Raw genomic sequence first — 23,002 nt, 5'->3', positions numbered from 1 at the left:
ACAATGTCACATGATTAACTTACGATTTAGTAAAATAAAATTTGAATATAATACAATAAAAATAATGTTACGAATTTACAGGTCTTGATTTTTCAATCTTCTTCTTTATCGAATTCAGCGCCATGCTTAATTCTATATGTTCTTCTTTCAAGAATTGAATACGTTGTTTCAGCTCTTCGCCCTATACAAATGAGAATTGATCAATCAATCCAGTTTCCAACGCTATGCGGAAAGCTAAAGCGCTCAAAAGTGGAACATTAGATGCAAGTTTTTACTTGACAATGTTGCGAAATGATTGACAAAAATTACTTGTATGAATACCGGCCTTGTCTCTGGGAGTTTTTTTTTGTAAATATTAATGCACGATAAATGTGAAAGAAAAATTGTTAATAAACACCAGGGGAAAACACAGTCGAAAAGACTATCTTATGAATGTTATTCATAATGTTGCATTAGAGTTTATAAATCTTGCATCGAAACTTGCATTTGAAGTTATGTATCATAACTTCAATAGAGTTTTTTTATGTGAAACGCGAAAGTAGTTACGGCATGGAAATAAATCATCAACAAAACAGAATTGTTAGCTTTAAGCTCTTACAAGGAAGCCGACGCACAAACATTTTAATTTTATAATTCATTCATCCCTCTCACGGACGTATTTACTGCATCACAATGACACACCACTCTGTGTGTGAGTGGGTCACTACAAAAAGAGGGACTACCTTTTCCAGAATTTAAGTCGCGTATAACGCAACATCTGCATTACATGATTTCATCATATATGATTCACTATACTCATGTGGTGTATTATGACAAGATTTCTGTCGTGTACGCCATACGATTAATTATATCTCACTTTTGTAAAGGTAGCAAAAAATTGAACAAAAAGAATGTTCTTGCAGCAATGGTTCTTGTAGTTTGTAGTAAAAATAAATTCGAAAAAAGAAAAACGAAAAAAGAGCTCAAGTCTGGCTAAAATTAGGAGAAAGCGTTACGCGTGAGGTGTTTTGACATAAAAAACAAATATACAACAATTAGTAAGGAGATGCTTATTTTCGATGATAATTTTCAAAAAAAAATTTGCTTTTTTGTCTCTTCCGTTCCATAGCAAAAAGTATGTAAGTGAAAATTCGCCTTTACTTAATTGCCGGATTTAGTTTTCTAAACTGTCATTGGCTAAAAAAAAACATGCATTTTAAAATTTATTGCATGAGTTATAACAATGACAAATCGTATACGACTCATAAAATCATATTGGGATAAGATCAGTCAGTAGAAGAACTCACTTCGTCTTTTCGAACTTCGAAATCTCTCAATAAAGGTTTATTACCAAGCAAACCAGATTTATGTTTCAGCTTCGTGTTGTCTATTCTCAAGCCGTCCCGAACTTGTTTCATCCGTGTGAGAATATCTCGCCTCTGCAAGTGAACAAACAAAATTTTAAATTTGTTTTATAATTCTACTTCTCCTGTGTTGCTTAGCTCTTAGAACAAGACCGGAACCACAGAAACACCTTCTTTCCACAGATTTTTAAGGAGTGTGTTAAATTGATGTTATATGGCAATAAAACCCTGAAAGTGTATATTGGTTTTCCAAAAATAAATTTTTATTATAGTTTCCATTGAAAATAATATTTTTGTAATTTATAGAAACTAAAAAGGTGCTTAGCATACTTACAAATCCCTTTTCGTTTAATGTCATCAATTCTTAAACTGACTTATGTTCCCGCATTCCAAAAAAACTTGGAAAAGTAAAAAAAATATTTATCCACCGCTACGTTTAAGGAAATCCTTCTCAATACATAAATCCATTAACAACATCGTTTACATATATTGACTTGTCTCTTATATTACTCATAAAAAAAACCTTAAGAGACAGTAAGCCTTGAGAGATCAATCACAGTACACTTTTTAAACAGTAGAATTTTTTAAGTACTATTTAGTGGTCAGCATCGTACATTTAGCAAATATAAAAAAACACAAGGGTTTTTATTTTAAAAATAATAAAAATTTTATTAAAGTTATCATATCTGTGAATTTTTAGATTAATCAAAAGAAACTTTCACTGCTGAACTAAACCTCAGAAGTTCATTAAACAAAAATGTCTTTGCACCCATAGAAAAGGAATTGATTACATGCAAACCTGTGCTACTGTAGCTTCGATGTCTCTCAATTTCGCTCTCTGTTCGCCATTTTCACCCTATAAACATTAATAAGTGGCTTTTTTTACAGCTTTCTCAATTCGTAAGACTGTATTGTAACTGGAGCTCAGAGACCCTTCGAGATACCACGTAGTTTTGAACTAGCTAAAGACTTAAATTTCAAATATTTGTAAATAATAATTTGCATATTCACTAAAGTGCTTTATATGAGAAGCTTCTGTACATGAAATATAAAACTGAATCTGCCTGATACATTTCAATTCACGAATAAAAAGATTAAAGTAATTATGTGAACATGGTATCTACTTCTCTTGCCGTACTAAAAACAAAAACTGACTCAGTAAACAAAAATAAACACTAAACATTCCCACCTGCACAAATTGCAGTTTTTCTTTTAAATGCGTCAAAACTTGCACAGTCGTAGTGATCTTTTTGCGCAACTTCAAAAGTTCCTAAATGTCAAAAACACACATTTCGGCTCTAAGAAGAAATAATCAGTCTAAAAACTACCTATTTTTGCTGAGACGCCACATCAGCCATTCCTCGCGTGAAAACTAGTCAATTTAGGACCTTGAGTGTAATGGCAAACAATATCACACGCTATACAACAATACTATATGAAAATACATGAATATATATGATTATACATTTACAATAAAAAGCTTAAAAAAGAAACAATGACTATAGTCATTTTGCTTAAATATTGTTAAAACAATATATTCTTTTTACACAGAAAAAAACATTATACCTTATAATCCGCACAAAAACATTATTTTAAACAGCTTACTTCATTTCGTTCTTCAATTTTTTCATTGTACGTTTGATTCTCAATCTTTAACTGCTCAAAATCAATCAGATGCAATCCTTCAGCGAGTTCTTCCTGAAGAATGAAAGGATGCATTAAAAGAATAGAATAGAAGTTACGGGTATACTTAACACATAAGCCTTGAGAAGGAAGGGAAAACCAATATGGATTGAAGAATAACACTTTTAAAACTTAAATCAAGCAAGTCTCGTCAGGAAATATTACAAAGTGAATAAGATATTTTAGAATTTTGTTTCTTTATGATAAACTGTGTCTTGCTTCAAATTAAAAAACTGAGTAGTGGAAATTGAGCTTCAATATTAAGTTCTTATTTAGCACATTTATAATAAAAGTTTATAATAATTCTGTAAGTCTGTAATAATTAACCTTTGCTTTGAGTTGAATTTCACGTTTCTTTAATCTATTCTTTAGCTTAATATATTCCAGCCGCACCTGAAAGTAAAAATAATAAAATAAAAACTTCGGATTGTTTTGTTGATACTCATTCTAGGAAAGTATCACCAAAGTTATATATATTCACAAAAAATTGCATCCTTTTTTTAAATAAGACACTCCCCTTTATTATTTCCCCCTGATAAATCTAAAATCAAACAAGCTGCACTAAAAATGACTACAACGCAAGAACAATAGAGTTAAGGCAATGAGATTTGCGGATACGTGCAAACAACATCAAACAATGCAAATAAACAATTTGCAAAAACATTAAGTTATGTTATTTTTGCTAAAACTAATTTTCGCGAAAAAGTTTTAGAAATTATATTCAATTTTCGCGAGAAATACTTTTTTGCGAAGTTTGGTTCTAATATTTCGCGATTTTCGCTAAAATAAATAAATTTGCTGTCATCTGCTTTCTTAATTTTTACCATTTTTCAACTGTTCTTATTTTTTTATGTAGAAGACATAAAATAAGACTTCTGCTGCTGTTGGAATTATATATTATGTGCGATTCTAGGTAAATCAGAAAAAAAAATTTATTTTGAATCATTTTTTAAACAAGACAAAAAATCTATATTTTGCTATATCTATATGTTTTGCGGGAATTAATTCTCACGCAATTGACAAAAATTAATTTGCGGATTTCTATTTGGTTCTTTCATGACGTGCTGTAAGTGTACTAAGTTTGAGTCAATTTAGACTAGTATATGGGCCATTTTATGACCGGGGGCAGAACCAACCCAAAAGTTGCATTAATACATTTTATAATTTTGTACAAACATCGTACCGCAATAACTTCCAATTCTTTTTTTGCTTCAAGTGCTTGATACTGTTCAACATCCTAAACTCAAAACAAACCATATTGATACCTACACAGAAGTAGTTCAGAAAGCAGCTTCTCATGCAGGACACAAATTTACAAACTTGTTCTATCAAAAACATTCTATCATCTTCATTTTCTATTCAATGGTACGTTCAAAAATCTATCTCATTAATGTAAAGCCGTTATTTAAGAATCTTTTTACAAAAAAATATGCCACGATGTATAACTCAGACATTAGTTGCTTGGTGTACACTGAAAATGAACAAAGAAGGATTAACAATTTCTTTATCCAATAATTTTATTTTTGTTTTTCCTTAGCTGAAATAGCTATATTAAAAAAAATATAAATTAATTCTTGATAAAATTTTGTGGACTCCAGAAAAACAGCGTACGTTTCTGTCACAAACCAATGCGAGACATCAATAAACGAAACTTATTGTTATCATTTTAAGTTATTTCTACTTCTTAAGAACAAACAGGTCACTCAATCATACTGCACCTTTGACGTGAGTGGCTTTCCAGATCTGCTGTTAATGGCTGTTTTTGCAATTTCATATTTAAAATTCATTAATGCATCGCTAAACATAAAAATGTATTCTGTTCTACTGACAATACAATACAACAGGTACTTATTGTAGAAGAACTACTTTGTTTATCACTAACATACTGCCTGGCAGTGAGCGGAATTCGATCCGCGGTCCCCAGAACTGGAAGCCACAGACAAACCTACTCCACTTCGTGCGGCAATATGTTAGTGATGAACTCAGATAGTTTATCCGGATGGTGTGTATACATAGGTGAATATTTCCATTCTTCTACAATATGACTTACACGCATTATACTCGCCCGTCATGATCAGAGGTCTAATCGGGGTGAAGCATTCTCTGTTGAGAATGAAATACGGATGTGCTATGATAAATATTCACCTGCATGTAAACAAGAATGACTTTGCGAATTTTTTCTCCATAAGAGCAGGGCAGTCGTGAGTTATTATGACATCATTTGTAACGTTTATGTGGCAGTAAACCATCCGGTTCATAGTGTAAAGGCGACCTACACAACAGGTACTATTCAATTTGCAGTTATTTAGTCGAAAGCTGTTGCAAAAAAAACCCTGATGTCTCCTTGGCAACACAGGGGAATCAAGGACGCTGAACGAAGAGTAAGTGATCGAGTGTTGCCCAGGTTTTTTATGTAATTTTAAAATTTCCGGAATTTTTTTTTTCTCCAATGTTAATTAAATCCGTTAATTAAAACGCCGTCCCATAATTTTTTTTCTTCTGCTTTTCTCTCACTGTTTATTTCACTGTTTTTTCACAACAGAAAAAACATTCGCGATTTTCTCCAGAAAATGAGAATAAAATTTATGCAGAATTGAATAACCCATAGATTAAAAAAAGGTCCAATTGGGTGCTTTAGGAACCATACCTGTGAAATAAGGTGTAATTACATTCTGTAAAAACTCTTTCTTTAAATCGAATGAGTTTAAGAAAGCATCATTTGGTCCAAGACCAAAAAGAAGCTGTTGACTTTGAAAGTTTTTGTAAATTTTGAATGGTCAAATTATAAGAATGCAATCTGAGAGTTGGTTGAAGGATAAGGGATGTGTAGAAAGCCGTAAAAACCTGAGAGTTGATCGAACCAAGGACAAGGGATTTGTAGAAAGGCGTAAAAGCCTGAGAATTGATTGAACCAAGGACAAGGGATTTGTAGAAAGGCGTTAAAACCTGCGAATTGATTGAACCAAGGACAAGGGATTTGTAGAAAGGCGTAAAAACCTGCGAATTGATTGAACCAAGGACAAGGGATTTGTAGAAAGCCGTAAAAACCTGCGAGTTGGTTGAACCAAGGACAAGGGATTTGTAGAAAGGCGTAAAAACCTGCGAATTGATTGAACCAAGGACAAGGGATTTGTAGAAAGGCGTAAAAACCTGCGAGTTGGTTGAACCAAGGACAAGGGATTTGTAGAAAGCCGTAAAAACCTGAGAGTTGATCGAACCAAGGACAAGGGATTTGTAGAAAGCCGTAAAAACAACTAAACTAACCTGGTTTCTTCAACTTTTTCTTGCTTTTCCTGGCATCGCGATTTCAGTTCTTCTAATTGGATTTCAATGCTACTAGCTTGTTGAGCTTCTGCTGCTTGCAGTTCTTCAAGGTTAGCTACAAACAAATAGTTTACTAGCAACTCCTCAACAGAAAGAACTTGGTAATAGATATCAAACAAGGACTTGGTTCATGCACTAAAATACGTTTGAATTTATTTGAGAAAACGACTTCTTGCTAAAATTATAGTTTCTTGAATTGTTTAAAACGAAAGATGTCTGAATAAGATGAATTATTTCCGCAATAGAGCTGCCCGTAAAACTAAAAACTCATGAAAATGTTTAAAAATTGAAAATCACCCAGCAAATAAAGTCTTCAAAATATATTTAAAAAAAAGTGTAAGGAAACTATGTTTTTATTCATTTCGATTTTGCTGCAGAATTCTAGATGGTGATGTTGCATGTTGATGGTTATAAGCTACGAGCAACATTTCATACCGCAACAAAACATTAATAATACAAAGAACAACCTTGTCCTTTTAAATAAAAAAAGATTTTCTTTGACCCAAAATTTTAATACGTGGCAAACACGTAATGCCTTGCTTTTGAGGAGCGTCAACTTACACCAAGATTAAATTTTAGACTACACGATGGGAATGGTTTTTCTAATGTTACGACATATTTTGGCTTTAGCACGTATACATGGAATAATCAGTGGAGCTACAGTAAAAAAAAGTAAATCAGTTTGTCATAAAAATAAAGGGACTTATTATTTTTTGCAAATGATGATCGCTGTGCACATTCAAATCTCATACTATAGTTTCAGAGAACAGACACGTTACGGTAAAAACAGACAGACAAGATTATATAGAAAAATCCAACAAATCTGTTGGTACTTTTATACTTACATATATACTTGAGATATCTCTGTTCTTGATCAGTGACGTTTTTTTCAATTTCCTGCCCTCTGTCATCAGTCTAAAGATTTAATACAGTAGTATTTCAACAGGGTGCTACATAGGTATTTAGAGAAGTCTTTAAAAAAACATTCATTACTGTTTTATGGTTTATAAAAGACAAAAATGTAAGCGTAGACCCATCTTTGTTATTTTCAATACTGCAGAAGCTTGAAAACATGGTTAAAAAATATTGCCTGTTACAATAAAATCAGATCTACAACTGGGGAGGGTGAACCACAGTAAAAATTACATGCTTTAATATTTTACAAAGTATTTACTTTACAAGCAATATATTGTTAAAAATTATACAAAAATCTGTTCTGTTTCCTTTTGTTCTATAAAAACTTATCCATTAAAACATTGTTAATTTAATAAACAACATATGGTCCAACCTTGATGTTCACTTCATATGTGCATCCTTTGTATAACACAAGACCGCTCTGACGCAACACACAAGTTATGGGTAGACATTTATCACAAATGATGCATTACAATTTCACTTACTTTTTTCTTTTTGAAGTATTCTGCCAGTTTGTGTTGATATTGTTGATTTAATGTTTGTATCCTTGTCCTTTCTTCCAAGGCTTCCTATCGTAACAATGTTTTATGTAAAAAATTAATTTAGTGAAACTTTTTGTGATTTTATTCCAAAAAATTTAACCTTGTTTACAAAAAAATTCCTGCTGAAGATTTTTGGTATCAAGATTTCGCAGAAAGCAAGATTGTATATTTTAGAGGATATGTTATAAATGATTTTCATACCATTCATATCTACTAACAAAATGAACTAAACAATACATCCATATGTTCTGTTAGATGTTCTGTTGAATAGCAACAACAAAAAACATCAATATTGTTCATAATATACCTTATACTGTTGCAAAAGTTGTTCTCTGTCGTATAGAGAGTGTTCCTCAATGCTTTCAGTTTCATCAAGAAGTGACTCCACAAGCATCTCATCTATATAAATAGCATATCACTAGTCAATAAACTCGTGGAAAAATACAGCAGAACAATGAAAAATATCTTTATTTAAATAAATTAATGGGTACCAGTTTTAATAGGACAATTAGTCTACTAAAAAGGAAATGTTTTTTTAAATATCTAATAGAATACAGTTTTGTGAAAATTAATTTTTATGAAAATTTAATTTCGCGATTTTGCGAATCGAAACTTCGTTTTTCATTTCGTAAGAATTTAATGTTGCGATTAAATAGTTTCAATAAATTTCGAGAAAATTTACTGTTGCGAATTGACAATTTCTACTACATATTTGGCATATTTTTTTTTATTCAACCCACTTTTTTATCAGAATAATAAAACTCCAATCAGGCTGGTCGTTATACGTATACTGCTGTTGTTCTAACCAATGGACCTATTGTTTTTAACCATCAATCCCAGCCTGATATTCTCATAAAACATATTTTTATTAAGGAAAATTGTGTAGCATGAGTTTACGGCTATTCATCAAATAGTTGAATGCATTTTGTCCTTCATCTATATCCAAGTCCATGTTACGATCAAATTCATCAAAGGAATCCTCATTCTCAGGATCTGGGTAGAAAGTCGACAACCTTTTACTAAAAAAGCTGGCACGTCAGTGAAAGAAAACTTATTCCTGAATAAACAAAGTCCAGGTGGCGAAAAAAAAGGGATAATTTGCGCAAACACAATGACTTATTATCCCCAAACAGCAAGGTTCTGAAAAGTCAAATGTCTGAATAATTTAATTTCACCAATTTCGAAAAATTTGTGACAATATATTTTTGTGAATGACAACATTTGCAATTAAAATAATTCGTATAAAGCACAAAAATTAATTCTCACAAATATTTATATTCCATTAGGGTAAGCTAAAATAATAAGGGAATTTCTCTCCCCTGTTGTTTTGATTAAAAGAAAAGTTTTTTAATGCACCTATGAAAATAAAAACATCTTTTCTGAAACAAAAAGTGAGGATTGACAGCAGTAAAAGCAGTTAAGTGAAATTGACTTATCAAAAAACAGGGTCTTGTTGATCTTCTATCTAGGCGATTACTAATAAGAATCACTTGGTGGTGGGGTTTTAATTGTGTTGAACCAGTATCATTGGTAATTCGTTGTGTTTAGTCAGAGTGGTGTTCAATAGTGTTGAGTTGAATCAATCACACTAATTTAGCGTTGCGTTATACACAGAAAGAACTATTGCGAAGATAACCTACAGGTTAGTCTTATATATATATTCCTATTTAACAATGGTAGCAGAGGAATAAAAGTGAAATGTCAAAAATTTGGGTCCCCCCACGATCATTAGACAAAGAGACGAGTTACAAAGATTGGAAAAAAGAAGTGCAAATATGGCAAGCACTGACAGAATTAAAGGCAGAAAAACAAGGGCCAGCTATATTCATGGGCTTAAGAGGAAAAGCTAAAGAATCAGTTCTAGAATTAGACATTGAACAGATAAGTGCAGCAACTGGAGTAAAAGCCATTACTAACAGATTGGACAAAATATATTTAAAAGATGAGAATCAAACTGCTTACCTAGCTTATGAAACCTTTGAAAGATTTAAGCGACCGCCTGAGATGAGTATGAATGACTATCTTATAGAGTTTGAACGGTTATACCATAAGATCCAAGGACATAATATGGTACTTCCTGATGGAGTGTTGGCATATAGAGTTCTACAAAGTGCCAACCTTACACCAGAGCAGCAACAGTTAGCAAGAGCAACTTTAAATGAACTACGGTATGATGCAATGGTACGGCAGTTAAAGAAAATATTTGGGGATACGGTGGCCTCATTAGGAGCAAATACTGAAGTAAAGATAGAACCAGTTCTTCAGGCAAGTGCAGATACAATTAAGCAAAATTACTTCACTCAAAGAGGGGGATATCAACGCTCAAGGTTTAGAAGAGGAAGACCTGCAACTGCTTCAAATCAGAGATATGCAGGAAGAAAAACCAGACCCAACAATAGAAGAATGAATCCATCCGATCAATCTGGAAGTCCATCAAGATGCAATATTTGCCAATCTATATATCACTGGGCTTCAAACTGTCCACACTCTTATGAGAACCAGGAACCTGAGGTTGTTAGAAGAGATGACAGTCATTCTAAGGTTACGTTTTTTGCAAAAATCAGAGAAGATGAAATGCAATCTCTGGTCGGCGAAACTCTGTCATGTGCAGTTTTAGACTGTGGTTGCACAAAGACCGTTTGTGGTAATACTTGGTATCAATGTTTTATTGATAATCTTAAAAATGATAGATTGCCCGAAGAGCATCCCAGCCAAATAAGATTTAAATTTGGAGATAGTGAAGTAGTTTGTTCTATGAAAAGAGTGTTCTTACCAGTAATTATTGGCTCAAAAGAAGTTTATCTGGAGACAGAAATTGTCCCAAACGAAATTCCTTTGTTACTGAGTCAAGCTTCCATGAAAAAAGCAGAGGCAGTTTTAGATTTTATCAACGATTCGGTTACAATGTTTGGAGAATACCATCCTTTAAAATTTACCACTACAGGTCATTATTGCATACCTTTGAACAACAACATAATAGAGATGGATGGAAAGAAACATGACCACTTGTTACCCCAGGTTGCCTTTGTTTGTGCAAGTACAAAATCAAGAAAAAGTAAGATTATTAAACTTCATCGTCAATTTTGCCATCCAAGTGCTGAAAAATTAAAATCTCTCATCAAAGCATCTAATTCCTTCTTAAATGACAGAAGTGAAGTTATGAAAGTCATCGATGAAGTATCAAACTCTTGTGAAGTGTGCATCAAATACAGAAAAACAAGACCGCGCCCTATTGTTGGCTTACCAATGTCATCAGAATTTAACCAGTGTGTGGCTCTAGATCTTTTGCAACTTTCGCAATCATTATGGTTTATCCATATCATAGATGTTTTTACCAGATTTTCATCAGCAAAATTGACAAAGACGAAAGACAAAGATGTAATAACAGATATTATCTTTGAAATTTGGTTAGCCCGATTTGGTCAACCAAGGAAGTTTCTAGCTGATAATGGTGGAGAATTTGTTAACAAAGTGTATGAAGAAATGTGTGAGCAGTTTAACATAGAGTTTTCAACAACTGCAGCTGAAAGTCCTTGGTCAAATGGACTATGTGAACGACACAATGGTATGATTAAGGAAATGCTGAAAAAAATTATTGAAGACACAAAATGTACACACAATCGGGCACTATTCTGGGCTATAAGTGCAAAGAATTCTTTATCAAACAACAAGGGATTCTCACCAAATCAACTTGTTTATGGTAAAAATCACGACTATCCCTGCATCCTCACTGATCATTTGCCAGCTATGAATGACACAGTTTCAAGCAAAACCGTGGCCCATAACCTTGCTGTAATGCATGCATCACGAAGAGCCTTTATAGCAGCAGAGTCTTCTGAGCGTATACGAAGAGCATTAAGACATAATGTTCAGTGTTACAATGATGAGCGATATATCAATGGAGATAGAGTTTTTTATAAGAGAAAAGACAGTGAAAAATGGCATGGACCAGGCACTGTAATTGGACAGGAGAATAAGCAAGTCCTTGTAAAACATGGTGGAAGTTATGTAAGAGTACACATGTGTCGCTTGCAGAAGTTGGACCAAGTTTTGCATTCACAAAAACCTTTACAAGACACGGAAAGGAGTACTGAAGTGACAACTACACAAGTGAACAATTGCATTCCGCTTGAACGCGATGATGTTTTTGGTGAATATGTTGGTGCAGATGATTTTGACAGTAACAATACAGAAGAACCAGAAAATGAGAAAACAACAAATTTACAAACAACAAAAGAAACAACATCAGACGGTGCCTTAATGAATGAAACAACAACACACAAGATATCAACAAATGAAATCACAACCAATCGAAATGTCAACAGTCCAAGGAATACCAAAGTTGAAGACAAAAATCATTTACAAGCTAACTCCCGACAGTAAATGGACAAGGGGATTAGTCCACAGCAGAGCAGGAAAAGTGAGCAGAAAAGGAAAAGAAGGCAGACAGTATGGTAGCTGTTTAAATGTCCAAAATGAAGACACAGGTGAAATAAATTGGTTAGATTTCAAAAGATGTGTGGGTGACTGGCAACCTGTTGTTGAGACAAACGAAACTGAAGAAGTACTATTATCGACTCAAGCAACTGTTACAGATGAGGTCCTAAATGCAAAGTATAAAGAATTAGCCAATTGGGAAGACAACAAAGTTTTCTCCACCATAGAAGATAAGGGTCAATCTCCAATATCCACAAGATGGGTGGTCACAACAAAGAATATAGAGGGATACAAAACAGTTAAAGCTTGTTTGGTCATAAGAGGTTTTGAAGAAGAAGAGGTCAAAAATCTGACTAAGGACTCCCCAACTTTTTCAAAAGAAAGTCTTCGCATTGTACTTACGATGTTAGCAACCTATGAATGGGAATGTCACACCTTAGATGTCAAGAGGGCATTTCTTCAAGGCAACCAGATTGACAGAGAGGTTATCATAAAGCCCCCAAAGGAAGCAAATACAACAGGTGTGTTCTGGAAACTAAATAAAGTTGTATACGGCCTTGCTGATGCTTCAAGAGCTTGGTATCTACGTGTGAAGGAAGAGCTAATCGGCTTGGGGTTGAGAATGTCTTTATTTGATGAAGCATTATTTTATTGGATTCAAGATGACTGCTGCCAAGGACTGATTGTAATACATGTTGATGATTTTCTATGGGGAGGATCCCATGATTTTCAAGTGAAGGTCATTTCGCCTATCAGAGAAACTTTTTTCATTGGATCTGAAGATTACTCCAATTTCAAATATGATGGTGTCAATATACAACAATCGAATGGTTCAATTAACTATGACCAAAAGAACTATGTGGCAGGTATGGAACTGGTCAAGATTCAAAACACAACAGACAGACATCGTCAACTATCACATGAAGAACAATCAAACTTCCGATGTATATGTGGGCAACTAAACTGGATGTCATCGCAATCAAGGCCTGACATTTCATTTGATGTGTGCCAGCTAAGCACAAAACTAAACTGTGCAGTAGTTGATGATGTCATGAGAGCCAATAAAGTGGTAAAGAAGTTGAAATTGGATCCCAACATTCTAAAAAGATTAAGAGAGTTGCGCGTAGCACTCTTGCTGCTGAGACACTAGCTCTTGTTAATGATTTTGATACATGCATATGGGTGAAGAATGTGATAAATGAAGTGTTGAATACTAATCTAGAAGGCATCTTATGTCATACAGATAACAAATCATTGTTTGAAGCTGCCCATTCAACAAAATCTTTGGAAGACAAACGGTTAAGGGTTGATATGGCTTCCCTTAGACAGAGTATCAATCAGAAAGAGATTGAATTGAAGTGGATTTCTACCAAACATCAGTTAGCAGACGTGTTAACAAAACAAGGAGCAAATAGCACACTCTTAATGAATGTGCTACAGAGGGGTCATAAAGAATAATAGTGACCAATTAAATGTTGAGTTATGAAAATTTGAATATTGTGTTCAAAAATTAAGTTTTTTTGAGTTTTTATCTTTTAGAATTTTTATGTTTAAATTCCACACAAGTAATCACACGAAGAAAGAGAGATACATGTAGTGATGACTTAACCAAGACTAGTACAGTAGAGGGTTTTGGTGAAAAGCCAGTTTTGCCCCTAGACCACTGTACTAAGCGAGTAGGAGTCGCTATAAATTCCTCTCAACATTCAAATAACCAACTGAACGCCAAACAAAAAGAAAATAGAGGGAGATTGTTGATCTTCTATTTAGGCGATTACTAATAAGAATCACTTGGTGGTGGGGTTTTAATTGTGTTGAACCAGTATCATTGGTAATTCGTTGTGTTTAGTCAGAGTGGTGTTCAATAGTGTTGAGTTGAATCAATCACACTAATTTAGCGTTGCGTTATTCACAGAAAGAACTATTGCGAAGATAACTTACAGGTTAGTCTTATATATATATATTCCTATTTAACAGGTCTTAGTAATTAATTCATATATGTCTTATTAATACGGCTGCCCAACCTTCTTGTTCTAAAGCGATTGCATCATCAGGATTCTCTTCATCATTTACTTTAAAGTCTTCCTTTCTCTCTTCATCAGGATTCCCTTTATCTTTCACTTTAGGGTCTTCCTTTCCCTCTTCCTCTTCAGTAATGTCATTGGATTCTATTTGAGGTGGTGGTGTGCTACCCGCATCTAATTCTTCAATAGGGACAGGTTCTAACGGCCCATCATCTTTTCCTATTACTCCATCAATTTTCTGAAATGTATGAGAGAGTTTTACCATACAGAATTTTAATTAAAAACCTTCTATTGTCGTACGTATATTAAATTGGACAAAATAACAAAAGTGCCACCTATATAATCTTTTTGATTGACTTTAAAATGAGTTACAGAAGTTTATTACTCAAAAGTACTTGTTACATTTAAATGTTACATTTAAGCATATACATTATCTGTACACATTAAAGTATATATGTTACATATGTATATGTTTACATACAGACTTTTCTTGAAAAAATTGCACTGTGCATTACCTTAATTACTTTTTTATAATTTGTATGATTTTCGGCTTTTTTTATACCTCATGCAAGTCTTTTTACAAATTAACAACTAAGATTTTATTAACAACCTCTTTAAATATGCTTCTGCTGGCTGGTTTATAGGTTCTAAAATTTGCTACATGTTTTGGTAATTTATTTATTGAATTTTGGTTTATCTGTGAAATGTAGCTCATTATATTTACAGGCACTTTTGTATGTTTGTGACAAAGAAGAAGATTTTTTCAAAAATATAGTATGTATAATTATCAAGGTTGCATCAATGCAAGCAAGAGTATTAGTTAAATAATGAGCATAGTCACATGGTCTGCGCGATATATGAATTTAAAGAAATAAATTTCTAAATTTGAAGTGTTTACTTTTCAGTCCATAAACATTTTACTGAAGTAGCCTATCCTTGTCTCGAAAATAGAGCAAAACTGCTACATAGTTAATCCGTGTCTGCGATTTCGTTTTTTGAAGGGAATCCCTATATGGTTGCTGTTGTTATTGACAACGTGCATGGCTTAAAGGGATTTTGTTGAAATCCCATGATAAAAACTACTGAATATTGGACACAACAACAATTTTTGGTTGACAAGGAATAACATTTTAACATAAAACATACATTTATTTCAACGGCATCTTCTATACTTTCCAATGTTTCATCTATTGCGCTTTCATTTAGGTTCTGCTCTGTGTCATTTTCTGGAGGTACCATCATTTCTTTATTTTCTAAAAATAAGTATGGAAGTCATGAACAATACATTTCACAAAATGAGGTAAAAATTAGTCACAAATGATTGTGATTAATCTTATAAGCACTGAATAAAATATTAAAATTAATAAATATTTGGCTATTTGCTTTTAAATCAATCTTATAGAAAGAATTTCCACCTAGTCATAGTCTTCTAAATTTTCCATTAATCAATGCTCCTGAGGTAAGACCTTTTAGGGCTCCTCTACTTTAGGAGATATCTCCTAAACAGGAATAGCTATAGACATGCAACTATGCATGCATGAATAGCCCTTCATAAGATAAAATGTGTCAAAATTTTACTGAAGTCATTTATTTCATATAAATTTATTCACCTGACTTGATGTGTTCGTCATTTTCCTTTTCTGTAGGTTGAACTGGTTTAGCTGAATTTTCTGTAGTTTGAGAAGGTTGAACCAGCTCACCTAAACCTTCTGTTGCTTGAGATCCATTAACTTCTCCTTCTATTGCATCAACTTTTTCTTCCACTTGTCCCTTATTTACTGCAGCATCTTTTGAATTGTTGATCGACTTTGATTCTTCTTCTACCACAAGGGACGTATTTTCACCATCCATATTAAAGATATTGTGTAATCAATGACTTCATGGTCAAAATTAAATGCTATGGAAGTGATGGAATGCATTAATAGAAAATGTTACAATGTATAATGTACACACACACACACCCCTGAAACAGAATCGAGTGTGCTGCTCTCCAGCCTTGTTCAAAACAAATCATATGTGCAAAAGTATATTTCTTTTAGAAAGACTAATTAAAGAATAAAAAATTGCATGACTGGGCACCATCAAAACAATTTTGGGTGTGCAATTTGTTGCACACCTATAGCCATTTCGTCATTGAAAAAACTGTTAAGATTAACATACACAATTCTTAAAAAACAGGTGATAATTACTGACCCTCAAATATTACACCTTAAATTGCTGTGTCATAAATTATAAATACAAAATATATAGTGTTCCGTCAAAATTTGGTCTCAAAATTAGTACAAATTCTCAAAAAAACTTTTTCATGATATGAATGAGAATAATACATAAGATGCATAACATACAAATTTGTGTAGTGCTGAAAATATTTGTGAAAATAAGTATTTAGTAATGCATCTCTTAAACTGTATACATGGTTAAATCATGGAAGACTTTGACATTATGCCAAAATCAACCAATCTAGAAATGATGGGTGACACGCCTAGTTGATTTGCAATCAACCTTGTTTTTAAGATTGTACCACAAATCAGTTATGTTCTTACTACTTTACACTAACAATATGATCTGAAAAATCTGTGTACTTACTTTGTGACCAAAAGTTCTGATTCGGAAGAATTGAATATTAATCATTTATATCTTCCTTATGAGCCTTTTTATATGCATGTTGCTGTTTTTCTAGTAACAAGTGGTCAACCTTTTCTCTGAGGGCTCTTTTTTGCACACTCTATCCTATTATCAAAAAAGAGAAAAATTTGCTCCTAAGGTTCCTCCTTTTATGATGATGTGTATTATTGCACCAAGATTGTAATCATATCTTGCATCCTTTAAGTTTACCATGTGTGAATCGTGCTCTTCTTATTGGCTGCAGAGAAAATAATATGGTTCTCAATAATTAGTTTTATAATCTCTTTTGTAATTTTACTTTTTTGAGGGAAATTGTTGGTTGTGATGGGTAACTCACATTTTGCAATGAAAAGCTGCTCAATGCGATGAAAAGAAGTTGTGGAAAATTCTATGAAAAAACAAATTTTTGCTTTGTCGTTAAAATATATACCATCGTATTTTACCTTTACCATTAAAAATATAATATATTTCTTAAAACGTGTTACACATTTGTTTTTTTAAAAAGCTAAAAACATTATATACTGTGTTTTTCTATCCCACTTGAAGTTTGTTAAATAAAAACTTGCATAAGCAAATTTGCTATTGCTTTCAAAACAAAGTGGGTATGTGATGAGATAAGGTAAATTTCAATAAAATGTTTTGGCTTTTTTATATGTACTAGACCAGTAAGAATCTAAAGGGACACAATCTCTTAAAGGGGAAGATTTAAACTGATTGTGAAAAAAAAAATTGTGTAAATAGCAAAACAGGACAAATTTTTGATGCAACCCTTATTCCTATATTTTTTTAAAAAAGGATGTGTTCTAATTCATAGTTTTTTTCTGTTAGGTTTTTTCTTTTCTTTTGTTGAAAAAGCAGGTGAGTTCCTTTGTTTCGAAGAGATTTGTGACATACATATAAATAACAGAATATATAAACATTTTCTAAACAAAATATGAGGAAAAGTTTATTAAACCTGTCAAAAAGATTGACAAACTAAACAAACTGAGGAATTTATCTTTCAGTGGAGAAAGAAATATTGCTTGTGGAAGGTAACATTTTCTATATATTTCCTATATATAAATTTCCATCTTCTTCGTCGCAGCCATGGTTTTACTTTTCTTGTAATTATTATTTTTTTTCATGACAACAGAGATTTTTAAGGCTGCAGCAGCGACCATGATTTCCATGATAAAAGTGATAGGAAGTTGAAGTTTTATTCCTTTTGACCTACCATTCGGAAGATGCATAATCTTTGTGAGGCCCAATGATGCAAGTTGAACTCTACACCCTATATGCCATAGTAGAGAAAGCTCTTTAAAAACACAAAAAGAAGGAGTTTTATAGACACTCTTAACGCGTTATAGCCAGGAGATGCAGCATAATCTTTCTTACCACCAGGAAATCTACTTAAGGTGGGAAAAATTACACTGTGTCTCAAAGGCTTTTTCTGCGGTCAGAAACTGGCTGCGCTTTTTGATTGGCTCATTCTATTGTTCTTTGCTCACATGGTCAATATCAGGGAAAGCTCTTTTCATCTTGAATATTCGAGCGAGTGGTTTCACTCACCCTAGCAAACATTATTAACTATATGAAGTTTTTACTTGATTAAGATGTGGTCAGGCTAAAATTAATAAATTAAAATGGCCTCCAAAGCGATTAGTCACATTGGTCAATTTAAACTTGGGGTTTCTGTTGAGTCAATAGTTTGCGTCTAAGCCTTTGTTTAAGAGAAACTCATTTTATCTACCTTCGAAAAAGAAAGCTTAATTAACTAGGCTATATATTTAGTAGTTTAAGGTCATGGAGCGTTGTGCGGGTACTTGTGGTGGCGTTGGAATGTATATTTCTGAAAGAGTAAAGTGGGTACGTAGAGAAGACCTAGAAAACGAGAAAGTTGAATGTATTTGGTTTGAAATTTTTTTGAAAATTGGAAAGAGTTTTCTTGTAGGATCGTTATACAGACCCCCGGTTGGATCCAAATATCTACCATCAAACTTTAGCTCGCTATTAAACGATATGCTTGATATAGTAATTAGTGAATTAAAAGAAGTTACAATCCTTGGAGACGTAAATGTTAATTATCTTAAGAAAGATGATAATAAAGAAGTTAAAGACGTTTTTGTTCATTTTGGTTTTGAACAAATTGTTAAAAAAGCAACAAGAATTACCAACAACTCTAGAACGTTAATTGACACCATTTTTACAACGCATCGAACAAACATTCCATCTTATGACGTCATACCAACTAGCATAGGAGATCATGATATGGTTGGCTACGGACGAAAAATAAACTCTGAGAAATTCAAACCTAAGAATATAAAATGCAGAAACTATTTAAATTATGACCACGTTAAAATGTGCGAAGAGTTGCGTAATATAAACTGGGAGCCTTTATATCTATGTACAAATGTAAACACTGCATGGTCGTTTTTTAAAGACAAGGTTACAAACATTTTCAACAAACATGCACCAGTAATTGATAAACGTGTAAAACATAAACGCTCAGAAAACCAATAAAGCCTGTGACTGGACCGCATATAAAAAACTGCGAAACAAGTGCACAAATGCTGTGAACATGGCTAAGTTTAATTCCAACAAAAAACTTTTAGAAGAAAATTCAGTTAAGCCAAGGCAGTTTTGCCAGACAATAAAAAACATTATGCCTTGAAAATCCAGAACGTCCTGTAGATCACATTTTCTTGAAGACGGTTGTGTTAAAGCTGACATTCCTGTTCAAAAATCTAACTTACTATGCAGTTTCTTTTCAAATGTTGCAAAAGAAATACATTTTCATGAAAGATTTCATTTGGCACCAACCAAACAAAGTCAAACCAATAACGACACAAAGGTTTAATTGTAAATATAATTCCAAGTCTTTTGTAGAAAAGGAATTGAAGAACTTGAAACGCCACAAGGCAACTGGTATTGATAACTTTCCGCCAGCTTTTGATAAAAGATAGTGCTAATGAAATATCACAACCGATATGTTTCATAATCAACTTGTCACTGAGTACAGCAGACGTACCCACAGAATGGAAACACGCCAATACACAAGTCTGGACCAGCTACCAAAGTTGACAACTATTGTCCAATTTAAATTCTACCAACTGCCTCAAAAATCCTTGAACGAGCTTTACATACACAACTGATGGAATACCTGGAGAAAAATAATTTGCTTTCTGAGCAACAGTTCGGATATCGACGTAAGAGATCAACTGACATTGCAGCTACAGTATTCCTTGACAGCATTCGTACCGAAATTGATCGTGGAAATTTAGTTGGGGCAACTTTTATTGATTTGTCTAGCCTTCGACACAGTGGGCCACAGCATTCTGCTATCAAAGCTACCATCTTTTGGCATTCACGACAATGAGTTAAATTAGTTCACCGACTACCTTTTCAATCAGAAACAACAAGTCGTTTAAGAAAATTCGAAATCCAACGTTTCAAATATAACATGCAGTGTTCCACAAGGTTCCTTTTTAGGACTCTTGTTGTTTTTGATTTACTTCAACGATTTTAAATCAGCCCTACGTAGGAGTAAAACAGTGAAATTTTCTGATGACACCATGTTGTATGTTGCACACAAGTCCGTACAGGATATTGAAAATGCTTCAAATGATGAACTAAAAAATATATCAACATATCTCACAAATAACGATCCATGAAAAAGGGTAAAACAGAGGTGATGTTATTTGGTAGTGGGAAAAAAATGAAAAAATCTATGCGACACAAACCGAATACTAAATTTGGTACAGTTGATATTAGCGTAACGAAGTGCTACAAGTATCTTGGTTCTACAATTGATCCAACTTTAACTCTATCAGATAACTTCAACAAGGCATGAAAAAAAGCTTCCTCTCATTTACGTCTGTTACAAAATCTGAGAAAGAACATGGAGAATAATACTGTCACATCAATATACAACACTATATGATTATACTGGTAGTTTTTAACATTATCATAAAGTGGAACTTTCAAGAACCGAAATAAATAAATTGAACTCTCTGGACAGCCGTGCAAAACAGAAAAAACGCCAACATCAAATCAACTCACACTGTTATATATTTTGTGACATGCTTGTAAAACGGTGAAGAAATGCATTGCTGGTGAAACATGTAGTAACATGAAAGAATACTTTAAAGTAAATTCTCACTCCAAATGCACAAGAAACCAAAACTGCTTGCTGAAGATTCCAAAAATCAAATTGAAAGTAACACGAGGCAGTTTTTGTTATATGGGAGCGAAAATATAAACAGTACTGGAATTTGGACACCTAACATCGTGAGCGTGTATTATGCGCGACACGAACGATCCGCGATCCTATCGTGACCATCGCAATAGAAAAAATGTTAAGAAGGAGCTTCGCGATAGTCGCGATGCATAACAAATAACGATGCTATCGCAATCGTCACTATTAATCGCGATTGTCGTGATGGATCGTGAATAACATTAAAAATATTAAATAATAGATGTGCTAATCTTGTGTCTTTGTTTTTGTTTTTTTACATTTAAAAATTCTTTTGCATCTTGTATTTTTATTAGATATTGGATCTTAGAAATAAGGTGACTCCAAATTAATTACTTGTTCTATGGACGAAGTAGATAGTAGTTTACGGTCTGTCGGTCGTCGAAATAAAAATAATATTATCGAGAATGTATAAATGGTCGGAACAACAAAAAAATAAAAAAAACAACAACGGAGGAGGGTGTTACGACAAGCATATTTTTCTATGTATGTTTGCTTGTATTAGCGAATGTTAAATTAGCGAATGTCCGATTCATGGAAAAATAAGAATGTATGGTCGGAACAACAACAAAATAATAATAATAAAAAAAATAACAAAGGAGGAGGGTGTTACGACAACCGTTTTCTGTGTATTCTGTATTCTTGCATAACGCACGCAGTTTATATTTTTTAGTTGCGAAGGAAAAATAATAATAATTTGTATCACTAAAAAAATGTAACTAGTACTCAAGGTGAAAAGATAAAAATACTTGCATGTTAAAAAACTTGTTTTCAAAAGTTATGCAGCAAGTTTTTTTGTGTTGTTTTGAAAGCTCTACATGAAGAATTATTCTTGTGCTGTTTCGAAAGTTATACAGAATATAGCTGCTTTGTTTTGAAAGATATACAGCAGGTTATACATAGGCTGTTTCGAAATTTATACAGCAAGTTATTATTTTCCTATTTAAAATAATAAAAAACACAAAATTTATTTTAATAAAAAAATGTTTAAAAAGTTAATTACCCTTTGTGTCTCTATTCTTATAGCACATGAACATCTTTTATTCACACACGAATTTATTTGTTAAAGTATCTCCGATTTTTTAAACGCTTATGCGAAAGTTATTGTTCTGCACACGAAAGAAATGCTATATCTTTTGTCTATACATGCAATGATTTATTTTACACTAGTTAAAATAAATCATTGCATGTATAGATATTACATACAATTAAAATAGTCTACCATATAGGAAATGTGATATAAAAGCAGGGCGGAATACGCTTGTCGTAGCGCCCTCCTTCGTTATAATTTTTAATTAACTTTAATGCTGCGAAAGACTTAAAATATTGGTAACTAAACTATATTCCGTAAAAAAAACTTGCACTTAGATTTATTTAGATTTTCTTATAAGACTGCGGAAAAAACATTTAAAAAACACTTGAAGCTTTTTTGACATTATTATAAGTGGGAGGAGAATAACTTCCTTCATAAATATAACTTTGCCGCACAACCCTCTGAAAACAGGTTTTTGAGCATGCAAGTATTTTTATTTTTTTACCTTGACAGCTACTTTAATTCAAAACAATAGAGAATAAATTTATCTGAACATTTTTTTTGGTGAGATAAGTTATTAATTTTTTTTTCTTCGGAACAACAAAAAAGTTTTTCGTGACATTAAAATTATTTATTTATTTCAAAACGGAGGAGGGTGTTACGACATGCGTATTTTACGTTGTTTTAATTATTTTTCTAATATCCTTGAAAAAGATAATGATATTAATTATTTTTCCTAAATGATATCGACTAAGGAATCTAAGATCTTAGCAAATAGCGTAATTTTAAACATATATTAATCATAACAAAGGAGGGTGTTACGACAGTCATAATCTTTTTTTTCA

General features: G+C 32.9%; 1 protein-coding gene across 1 annotated transcript; it reads right to left on the bottom strand.

Moving 5' to 3' along the window:
* Positions 1 to 6: 6 nt before the first annotated feature.
* Positions 7 to 16,318, bottom strand: LOC130649588 (coiled-coil domain-containing protein 96-like). Its single transcript, XM_057455895.1, has 15 exons — positions 15,879 to 16,318; positions 15,415 to 15,521; positions 14,269 to 14,506; positions 8,115 to 8,206; positions 7,751 to 7,834; positions 7,196 to 7,265; positions 6,291 to 6,405; positions 4,745 to 4,823; positions 4,210 to 4,263; positions 3,354 to 3,419; positions 2,949 to 3,041; positions 2,533 to 2,613; positions 2,143 to 2,199; positions 1,287 to 1,418; positions 7 to 181 (listed from the first exon to the last, which is right to left on the bottom strand). The coding sequence occupies exons 1-15, from the start codon at positions 16,117 to 16,119 to the stop codon at positions 68 to 70; spliced, it is 1,623 nt and encodes a 540-aa protein (XP_057311878.1). The 5' UTR covers positions 16,120 to 16,318; the 3' UTR covers positions 7 to 67.
* Between the last annotated feature and the right edge of the window lie 6,684 nt (positions 16,319 to 23,002).

Source organism: Hydractinia symbiolongicarpus, chromosome 7 (genome assembly GCF_029227915.1).
Source record: "Hydractinia symbiolongicarpus strain clone_291-10 chromosome 7, HSymV2.1, whole genome shotgun sequence".
Lineage (NCBI taxonomy): Eukaryota > Metazoa > Cnidaria > Hydrozoa > Anthoathecata > Hydractiniidae > Hydractinia > Hydractinia symbiolongicarpus.
The sequence above is the reverse complement of the archived record's forward strand: the minus strand, read 5'-3'. Positions and strand labels throughout refer to the sequence as shown.